At 51.8% G+C, this 11,078-nt stretch overlaps 1 protein-coding gene across 1 annotated transcript; it reads right to left on the bottom strand.

The window, feature by feature from the left end:
* Positions 1-600: 600 nt before the first annotated feature.
* On the bottom strand, positions 601-1,536 carry LOC104573207 (olfactory receptor 14C36). Its single transcript, XM_010220396.2, has one exon. It carries the CDS (start codon positions 1,534-1,536, stop codon positions 601-603), a length of 936 nt encoding a protein of 311 aa, XP_010218698.2.
* Positions 1,537-11,078: the final 9,542 nt, after the last annotated feature.

Here is an 11,078-nt window from a genome sequence, read left to right as displayed (position 1 = left end):
TAGGGCATATAAAATGGCTCAGGCTGTGTTCATGTGTCCCTAGATCCAGACCATGACTTCAGGTATAAGCTATCATGGGCGGCTCTTGAAGCTCCTTTCCCTGTGCCTGCAAGGTCCCCAGTATGGTCATAGGCCACCATACAGGGGACAGTCCCAGGCAGATACTACTTGGCCAGTCATCACTATCAGGAGCACCGAGCACTCACAAGTGAGAACTGAATCCAGTCCTTATTCCCTAACATATCCCCCTAGGAGCTCATTGCCTTGGGCCCATGAAGAGCCCCAGAAAAGCAACAAGCATCTCTCAGGCTGAAAATTCAGCAAATTCTCAGCAAATTCTTGGCACCAGCTTTGGAAGAAGAGCTCAATCCACAAGATGCACTGAAAACATACCCTTTAATTAGGGGAATGACAGCTCTGACACAATGATAGACACATTTAAAGAAGACCTCTGGGTCAGAAAGACATGGTTAACACCTCTGGAGAAGTGGGATGAATCCAGAAACTTGTGCACAAACCTCAATATTAAAGCAAGAATGCTGAAATCACAGGAGTTGTCTGAGAGAAAGTAGATATCATTTGAGTAGAAGGATGGGCAGTTTATTGCTGCTGAAATATTACCAACTGAATCATTTTTTTCATTGCATCCCTGAGTTCCTTGTTCCTCATGCTATATATGAGAGGGTTCAGTGCTGGAGGCACAACTGAGTACAGAACAGCTACAACCAGATCCAGAAATGGGGTGGGAATGGAGGGGGGATTCAGGTATGCAAACATTGCTGTGCTGACAAACATGGAGACCACAGCCAGGTGCGGGAGGCACATGGAAAAGGCTTTGTGCCGGCCCTGCTCTGATGGGATCCTCAGCACAGCTCTGAAGATCTGCACATAGGACACCACAATGAAAATGAAACACCCAAAGCCTAAACAGACACTAACCACAATAATCCCAGCTTCCCTGAGGTAGGAGTCTGAGCAGGAGAGCTTGAGGATCTGGGGGATCTCACAGAAGAACTGCTCCACCACATTGCCTTGGCACAGTGGTATGGAAAATGTGTTCCCAGTGTGCAGGAGAGCATACAGAAAATTAGATGCCCAGGCAGCTGCTGCCATTTTGACACAAGCTCTGCTGTCCATGAGGACACCATACTGCAGCGGTCTGCAGATGGCCACGTAGCAGTCATAGGCCATGAGTGTGAGGAGACAATACTCTGCTGAAACGAAAAAGGTAAAAGTTAAGACCTGTGCAGCGCATCCCCAGTAGGAAATGGCCCTGGTGTCCCAGAAGGAATTGGCCATGGATTTGGGAACAGTGGTGGAAATGGATCCAAGATCGAGGAGGGAGAGGTTGAGGAGGAAGAAGTACATGGGGGTGTGGAGGCGGTGGTCGCAGGCTACGGCTGTGATGATGAGGCCATTGGCCAGGAGGGCAGCCAGGTAGATGGCCAGGAAGAGCGAGAAGTACAAGAGCTGCAGCTCCCGTGTGTCTGAGAATGGCAGGAGGAGGAACTCGTTGAGGGAGCTGCTGTTGGACATTTGTTCCTTTGCAGCATAGGGGCAATATCTGAGGAAGAAAAGACATGGACAAGTTAGAGAAAACTTATCTGGGCAAAACTTTTTCGTATCCTTACCCAAACACACACTCATTGCCTCTCCCCCATTTCACCAGGACCATCCTTGAGCTCCATGGCTTCAGCTCTTGGCCTTGATGCTGGCGGAGCAGAGCTGGCCTCTCCATCTGCCTTGGTCCCAATTGCCTTGTGCTCTCACCTTGGAGCTGTAGGACACTTGCACTCATGTTACCCCTCAATTTAATGACACCATGGGGAGCAGAGGATTCCTTTACATCACGTCCACCAGCACTCTTTTGGAGGGGATGTCAGGCAGGTTTCCACCCTCCCCTTGGAGCCAGCAACACCTTGAGCTCCTGCCAGCTGCCCACATCCACCTCCCTGCAGCGATTCTGTGACCTCAGATTCCAGGAGGCTTCTCCCTGGGGCACCCAAACAGCACCTGCTGTAACGGGGGAGCTGAGCTCTTCCGGAGGGCAGCTTGCAGCCCAGACAGGCATCCAGGAAGATGGCAGAACATCCTAAGGATGGGGTGTCCTGATGAGAGAGGTGGCTCATTCCAAGCTCCTCCAACCGCACTGCCCTGAGCCCCACAGCTTAGAGGGCACTTGGGCACCTCACAGTCCCGGACCCCTCTGCATGGCAGGACCCACAGGGCCAGTGTCTGACCTGCATCAGAAACCCCCTGCCCAGAGAGTCCAAGGGAAGGAGAAGGGCAGCGTGGGCAGGTGGGATCATGGAGTAACACCATGATAGCTGTGCCGAGGGAGGCAGGGCCTGGCAGGGACAGGGGGGCACTCAGATGTTTCTCCTCTCCTGGACATCTGGCTGCTCTGGGACAACTCCTGCCCTGGCCCCCATGGCCTGGAGTGCAGAGAGCTGTGCTGGTGGGAAGGGGCGCTGCAGGAGGCAGTTTCCTCTCACCATGATTCCATTGCCTGGAGCCGTCCCTGCAGGAGCTGCTTCTCTGTCCCCAGGTCTCTGCCCTGTCCATGTTCCAGACCCCATTGCACCCGCTGGGTGCTCAGCTCTGCCCTGTAGACACCTGCCAGGGGCAGGACCCTGCCCAGGGCACCTCCGTGTTTGCAGGTGCAAAAGAGCAGGTGAGACAAACCTTGCTGAGGCCGGGGACGGGATGTTGGCTGTGTCTGCAGGCAGAGGGGTGGGCGAAGGCAGCTCTGATCCCTCTGAGTGTGTGGCTGGGAGTCCCTGCTCTAAAGCATGACCAGCTCCAAACAGGAGAAGCTGGGAGAGCCACCCTGACAAATCCAATCAGCTGCTGAAGGCGCCAGGTTCAGAAGGTCCCTCCAGGAACCGCAGCAGTGTAGCCCTGCAGCCAGAGACTTACCGTGTCAAGGGCTGGGGAGGTTTCTGCCTGCAGTGAGCTCAGCCGTCCTCCCATTCCCGACTGTCTTTCACTTATGAGCGACTCATCCCAGCCTGGTGCCTGCGGGCAGTGCCCTGAGTCTTGGTGCTCCTTTATGAGGAGCTGCTCCTGGGCAGAGCTGTCTCTCTGCAGCACCTGCCAGGTTGCCATGGGCTCCCGCAGTCCCAGGAGCCAGGCCCAGCTCAGGAGCAGGGACCCAGCTGCGGATGGGACGTTTTCTGTCCCCTGTGCAGCCTCCAGGCATTTCTGGGGCTCCAGGGCTGACAGTTCCTGCAAGGCAGCAAGGTCATCCCTGGCAAAGGTCCACTGATGTAAAGAGAGAGAGTCCGTGGAACGAATCCAGCATGCAGCTGGCCTCATCAGAGGATGGTTGTCTAGGAGAGTGGACATGTCCCGCTGTTGAAGCCTCTGCTTCCTTCCCATAAGAACTCAGAACTTGCACAGGGGCAAGAAGGGAGTTAACACCCTCATGCTTCAGGAGGTGATTTAGAGCAGTTCAGCAGTACAGCTAATGCCCATTGAGAAGCTCCAGGAGCGCAGGAGGATTCAGGTTGCTCTTGTGCACTCCACAAACTCAGAGGAGGATTCCCTTTGTCCAGCTGCTGGGGTGCACAAAACGGCTACCTGTATGGAAGCTGGTTTTCTGAGCTCCCACTGCAGTCACTGGGAGAAGTGAATCAGCTGTGCACGCACACTCGCCCCTTTGGACTTTTTCCAAGGGGGAGGCAGTCCACGTTGGACAGAGCTGGTCCAAGACAGGTGCAAATGTCCACTTGTTCTGACAGAGCAATGAGGAGATCCATGCCCATTGCAAAGAGCTTGCATGATTCTGTGCAGACACTTGATTTCATGCAAGGAAAACAGGTCTCCTCGGCCGTGTCCGATGCCTGAGGTACCCAGCAAAACCACCACATTCGTAACATATTTAAGAGGGAACAAATAGGAAAATTGGGCCCTTCGTATTAGTTGGCAACCGCCTAGGACACCTGGGTTTCATACATGCTCCCCTAAAGTTGAGTGCCACCACTGCCTCCAGGAAAAGTCCCCCTTGGAGACAGATAACAGCTCCCCTCCTCTCGTTAGCCATGCTACGACTAATGCAGCCCCACAGGCATCTGGCACTATTCACATGGCCATGCACCACTGCCTCATATGGCATCCCTCGTAGCACCAAGGCCCTTCCCCTCAGCCCTGTCCTCAGTTCCTCAAGTTTCTATCTGTCCTGACAGACAAGGTTATATTCTTCCCCACACTGTGGTACTGCCAGGAGCTTTACTTGGTAGTGGGAGGCAGTATGAATAGCCAAAACAACCCAAAAATTCCCCAGGTTAGAGAATTTCAGACTGGACATAAGGATGAAGAAATGACACCTGAAGGCTGGTGGTGTGGTGCAACAGGACACCCAGGAGGAGTCAAGGATCATCCCATGGCTTTGGGAAGGAACAGCCAGTGGGGGTGCAGAGACAACAGTGAAGGGAAGAAGATCCCGTGTGAGAGCAAAGTGGGGAAGCAGGGTGGGTGTCTACAGGCTGCATGGAAACAGCTGCAGGCATGAAACAGCACAGGACAGGCTCTGGTGGAGACAGACAAAGGCACTGCCAAGGCTCAAAGACACCAGAGCAGGTCAGCATCTTCTTGGCTATGGCTGTTGTCCCTGCCACCAAGGCCTGTCAGGAGACACTGGGCCTCAGTGTCCCTCTTGCTGACACCCCGAAGGGTGTCGTATCATTGTCCTGCACAGAGCACTGCACACCCCCACCCACACACTGTCCCCAAGAGGACCTGGAAAACATGTGGGAGAAAGGATCTCCTTTCCCAGAAGCTCAGTGGCCAAGCTTGGACATTTTGCCTGATAAAACACCTCAAGGGTTAATATGGCATCAGAGCCACCTGCATGTTTCCTCTGCCTACCTGTTATCGGTGATGATAATTTTCTGCTCTAATCAGCCCCTGGAGACACTCTATTGCTAACAACTATCAATGGGACCCATTAAAACTCAACAAAATGTTGTGGGTTGATCTTGATTTTGAATTCTCCTCTCAGTAACTGAGGTTCATGGATTCAGCACCAAATATACCATGGGGCTCATTAAAATGCAAAAAGCTCTCACAAACTATGTCTCCCCCTGCAATTTTTGTCTAGGCTTGCATGACTAATTGGAGAGTTTGGGGACTGTAGCTGAAAGGTGGAGACATCAATAATATAAAAGCATTTCTGATTTTAAAGTTTTTGTTTTACTGTTACTATAAATATTCAGCTTTCCAAGTAACTGACAGCAATATTCTGGAATTTAAATCAATCCAGAATGACTCCTAATGAAGTCTGGATATGCAGGAAAACCAGTGTCCCAGACCTCAAGCACTGTATGGACACTCTTCTTTCCCTCCCCAACCTGCCATTTCTCACATCAGCCACCTGGGACTTCCATCACTCTTGTTAGAAGCTTCTCTGTTCTACTGAAATCAGCAACTGAAAGTTAGAGCTCATCTGCTGTAACTCCCAACTGCTTTTCTTAGAGAGTTCCTTAGAGAACCAGCTGCAAATAAACACAGGATTTTTCTTAACTGCAAAGAAACAGAAATAAAGCATGAAATAATTTCATAAATAATAATTGTGCTCTTTAAGTGTAGCCTAAGTCCAACATGTCAACAGTGAGGTTCCCTTGCCACAAGGGACAGTCTTCCTGAAAGATAGAGCAACCTTTAAACCCCTGAAGTGGAAACCAACAGCTGGGTCCCAGAGTGAACAAAGAGTAACAGGGGGAATCACAATACTGCGGTTCTACAATGGCCAACTCGTGGCCTGTAAAGATGGTGTTAGAAATTTTCAGTTTAAGCTGGACATGTGGGAATGGGAGAGTCACACAGCTCCTGGGGGTCCTGGGTCATGGTGTGGGCCATGCTGCTTTTGGAGATCCCAGACCTGCCTCAGCTTCTCTACAAAAGTAGGGAAAAGGCCCTGATACAAGACCCTAGAGAAGAGGGATTTTCCCGGCTGCTCAGAGCAACCCAAAGAAGGGCTTGGGGATGTCAAAGGAAACCCAACCCACCAATACCAAAAACACTGGACCCTCCTGGACCCTTAGGATGAGAGCAGAAGCGGGCAGGGGAAACAGCCACGTCCCAGACTTCCTCCATCAGGCCTTGAGCTCTGCAGCTTCTCATGGCTTCAGGGGAGCTCCCTAAACCAATACTTCCCATGACCCTAGTGCATCGAGCAGACTGAGCAGACACAGAGGAGACAGGAGAGAGAATGGGTAGAGACCCCGGGGTCCAGAATGAGCCTTCCTGTGCCAAAGACAGGATGCTAGAGGCTGAATAGGCAACCAAAAGAGAGGAGGAAAGGCGTGCTTTGCTTTTCAGTGTCTGGAATGCCACATATCTGAAAGCTTCGAGAGGGATGCAGTCTCCCTTCTTCAAGATTTGCTCCAGGACTGTGCAAACACTATGGAAAGAGGAATGTTGGTTGTTGGAAGCTTCAGCAGTAGGGGAGCTGGGAGATGGTCATCTCACCAACTTGTGAACAAGTCAAAATTCAGCTCCTGAGGCACGGCAGTGCCTTACAGGCTCCATACAGGAGCCTGGACAGCAGTGATGCATTGTGTGGGCCTGTCCTGAGAGACCCAGGGTCAAAAGTGTGGCAGATGCAGGGTGCCAGGGCTCTACAGGTCCCAAAGAGAGGCAGGTGCCAAGAACTATACCCAGGGGAGAAACACTACTTGGAGGTGTAATGGCAAACCCCAAAGCATAAGTAAGGTGCAAAACAGAAATGGCTTTCCTCAGGGTCAGATGAAAGAAAGCTGGGCAAAATTCACAGGATTTGGAGAAACTTTCTCAGATTTTCTATCTGTCCTGACCCATGGTTTTGGAGCCTAGTAGGAACCAATGTCCCATTTCAAGCCCTCTGGAGGGAAGACGTGTTAAGGACATGTTTGCTCTTTTCTCACCACAGACCAAGAAACCTTCCTGAGGGCTTTTAAAAGCAAAGAGCCTGTAGACCCTTTCTCAGAAGAGTAGATTCCTTGAGGTTGCAGCAGGGGATCCAGTGCCCTGCTGAAGGCAGGTCCCAGCAGGCAGATCCTTCGGGCCTTTTCCAGTGAACTTTGGGTTATCTCCGAGGATGGAGAGCTGAGAATCTCTCTGGATCCCGTGCCAGAGTTTGGCCATGCTCATAGACAAAAAGATTGGTTCTTAACATCTAAGAAGCATTTCCCATTGTTCATTTCTTTTTCTCTCATTGTTGCCTCACACGCCATTTGTGTGACCCTCCAAGAAAATCCAACTGCTCTGTGCCCTCCACAAGGGAGTTGTGCACAGCATGAAGATCCCCCTTGGACTTCTCTGGTCTACGCTGAACAAACCCTGCTCTCCCAGCATCTCCTTTTCTGCCGCACACTCCAGCCCCTGACCATCTTCTTGTCCCTGTGCTGGTCTCCCTCTCACTTGTTAGTGCCTGTGCAGAACTGGAGAGACCAAATGGGATCTGGTGTACAGGCATGGTCCCCACTGTGCCAAAAACAGAGGTAGAATGTGTCAGTGGCCCTCCTGGTTGTGTTCTTGCAAATACAAATCCAGGATCGTGGGCAAAATATGGCAGCGGGACCCGGAGAGGTTCTCAGATATCCTCCTATCCTCAGAGATAATGTAAATTTCACTGGAAAAGGCCTAAAGACAACACCTCTACTGGGAAGTGTCTTCAGCAGGGTGTTGGATCCCTACCTCCAGATGGCTCCCTAAAAGCAGGCTCAAGGAATCCGCTATTCGGAGACTCTTTCCAAAGGGACCTGTGGATTTCAAACTGCCGCCTCCACCACTGACCAAGAACAGGTATCGCAGAGCATCCATCACCCTGAGAGGCCTGATTCTTGTGAGGGGGCATCTCTCTGTCTGCAAGTGTCTGCATATCCACAAAGTGCAGAAATGGTTCTGACTGCTTTGTTTAACTACCAGTTTGTATGAGGGATCACAACAGATTAGGGTCTGCGATGGGAAGATGTAATGAGGGTCCAGCTTCAACAGAAAGCCTTAAAAGGACTGAGAAAATAACTTATTCCATTAGAGTGACTCAAATCCCAAAGACTCAGGTAATCATCAAGACAATCAGAAACTGCAAGCCTGAACATCAGCTGACAGAAACCATGAAACTGTGAGAACCCCTGGGTCGCACCAGGATGCTCCAAGGAGAGAACAGGGAAACCAACAGTCCTCCCTCTGCTCTCCCAGCAGGACCCTGGGGTGGCAGGCTGGGCTCTGGAGCAGAGCACTGCAGCACGCCACTACCTGCACACCTAAACAGAGGGTCCTCAGCCTACCCCTGCCTCTGCATCAAGGACACTCTGGGCTAAGCACCACACTTCTGGCACCATCCTTGTTTTTCCCAGCGCACAAGGCCCAGGTCCGGCCTCAGGCAAGCAGTGGCCATGCTCTGGAACTGCCCGGTGGGGAACACCAGCATCTCGCTTGGCTTTTTGAAGGGCAGGCAAATCAAGAGACACGGACTCTTCCAGTCTCTTCCTGCACTCCAGAGACATCACAGCACCCCCATCAGCCCCCGAGGTTTCCCTGGCAGCAGCTTCCCTGCAAGTTATTGCCACTGTCTCTAATTCCTCCATCACCATGTCCACCAGTCTCCTGGACACATCTTCCGTATCGATGGCATTGGTCCTGCACCTGGCAGAGGCTCTGGAGAAGGCAGCTTCTTTTTCCCTGTAGATCCTGGTGTTTTACATGCAGGAGCCTCCAGGCCTCCATGTGCCTGGCTGGCTGCCCTGGCAGTGCGCGGTGGTTTGGGAGGCAGATGTGGCACCTCCGCTCTTAGCCCAGCCCTGCTGGGCAGGGTCTCCCTGAGCATCACAGGAGTCGTCTTGAGAAGGGCAGCGGTCGGGCAGGGCCTTTGCCGGCCTCACTGCTCAACTCTGTACCTTTGTGATGGCCTGATCAGCATCTTCAAAGCCCTGGGGGTCAGATAGCAAAGGCCGCCTGTCCTTTTGGTGGGGACGAAGTCGGGGTCCGCCTGCGTCGCCTCGCTGCGTGCGGCTCCTGCTTGCCCACCTGCAGGGAGAAGGAGGCACCTGATGGAGAGGGTTGTGTTGCTACAAGCAGCCCCTGAGACACAGGAGGCCCAGCCCCATGTCATAGGGAAGCTCATGGTCGAGCACAGCCCAGCTACACGTGGTCCAAAGAGGATCTCTGACTCTCCGCACAGGGCTCCCAGGATTCACCTTCCTTGTGCGCTTGCGCCTGGCAGGACGCCCATTGCTGGGCTGGGAGCAGGCGTTTGCCTGCCTCTCCTTCTCCATCTCCAGGGCACTCGCTGCACCTAGGGACTTGCTGCTCTGGGGACCAACGCGAGCTGCTCCTTCTGCTGGAGCTGCTCTCCTCAGAGTGCAAGCCTGAGGGTGGTGCTCTGGCCCAACACAGCCTTGGTTGCCATGGGCATCGCCCCATCACAATGGCCTTGGGGACATGATGCCACCCCAATCACAAAGCCCTGGCCGTTCCATAGAGACTCCCAGGGGTATGTCCTGGTGGTGGCTAAGGGCACCCACATCTCATCTCAATGCCTTAGTGGTCAGCAAGGGGAGGCCCTTTGGGTCCCTGTGCCATAGTTTGGCCACCCTCATGGATCTGTATTATGGAGAGCACAGCCAGCAGGGCCACATGCGTGTTCTATCGCTCTTTTTGGCACAGTGGACACCATGTCTCTATACCAGATCCCATTTGGGCTCTCCAGTTCTGGAAGGAAATGAACAAACGGGAGGGAGTTCAGCACAGGGACAACAACTTGGTCAGGGGCTGGAGCACGGGGCAGGTAAGGAGAAGCTGGAAGAGGGATGTTTGTTCAGCCTAGACCAGAGAAGGCCAGGAGAGATCTTCATGCTGTGCACAAATACCTTGTGGAGGGCACAGAGCAGCGGGATTTTCTTGGAAGGCCACATTAATTGCATGGGAGGCAGCAGGGAAAAGATGGACGATGGAAAATCTGCAGCGTATGAAGGATTCACAGACTTCGGTGTTGTGAAACCAAAGACCTTTAAGTTAAACGCAACTTATAGAGCTCCTGACCCCAGAGACAGCCCCCATCCTGCCTGGCAGCACGTGGAGCCCAGAAACCCCACAAACCAATCAACCAGATGATCATGCATGAGGCCGTCCAAGGATCTTCTTGATCATGCACTGGCCATGGGGCTGCAGCTCCCGCCTTTCCTGCTCAGCCCCCCACCTGCCCACAAGACATTCTTTGCTACTGACCTTAGGCTGACCTCCACATCTCCCCCTTCCTTATTTAGTTTTTATTTGAGCTTGATTGATTGATCACTTGATTGATTGATCAATCAATTAACCATTGCACACATGATAACAGACAAGGTAGACAATTAACAACAAGCAAAATACAATTAACTCAATAATCAAAAACTTTACAATTTGTGTTTTCCAAAGCCCAAACTGTCTTAACCAAGAAAATACTCCTATTAAACATGTTTGAAAGGGATTGTCTGGTGTTGACATGGCTAACGTTACCCATACATTTCTTGGCTGTTTGACCCAGCCTGGGACAAAGGCTGCACAGCTGCTGAGGAAAGCCAGGGTCGTATACATTGCAAAGGGACCCATCTTAGTTTCCCATCTGTCAAAACACAAGCATAACCCCTTCCCCAAGTTACTAAGTCTTTTGGACCTTCCCACTTCCCTGTAACTAGACCTTTTATGGTAACTTGGGATCTTGGCTGTAAATTTTCTGACCGTTGGCCAAAGTGTTGAGTAACTCGCCTGCTCATCTGCTCACCTGCTATGTTACAATTTAAAAAATTAAATACATATAAAGCTTTATCCAGTCTTTCTTGGGGGCCATCTCTCTGAGCTCTCCCTCTCTGTTTAATGAACATATTTTTTAGGGTCTAGTGCGAGTGTTCAATAACTGCCTGCCCAGTAGGAGAACGAGGAATATTGAAGATATGTTGAACGCCCCATTGTTTAAGGAAGTCCTGGGTTTGCATAGCACCATACACAGGCCCGTTGTCTGATTTTATCATTTTTGGAACATCCATGACCGTAAAACATCTTAACCAGTGCTTACACACATCCCGACTTTTCTCCCCAGTATGTGACCATGCGTGAGT

This window comes from Tinamus guttatus, unplaced genomic scaffold, assembly GCF_059628265.1.
Source record: "Tinamus guttatus ecotype Peru unplaced genomic scaffold, ASM5962826v1 Tinamus_guttatus_pri_ptg000588l, whole genome shotgun sequence".
Taxonomy (NCBI): Eukaryota; Metazoa; Chordata; class Aves; order Tinamiformes; family Tinamidae; genus Tinamus; species Tinamus guttatus.
This window is presented reverse-complemented; position numbering and strand designations above follow the sequence as displayed.

What these genes read in the sequence shown, in the direction of transcription:
- LOC104573207 (XM_010220396.2), bottom strand. Translation starts at nt 1,536, where the DNA reads ATGTCCAACAGCAGCTCCCTCAACGAGTTCCTCCTCCTGCCATTCTCA.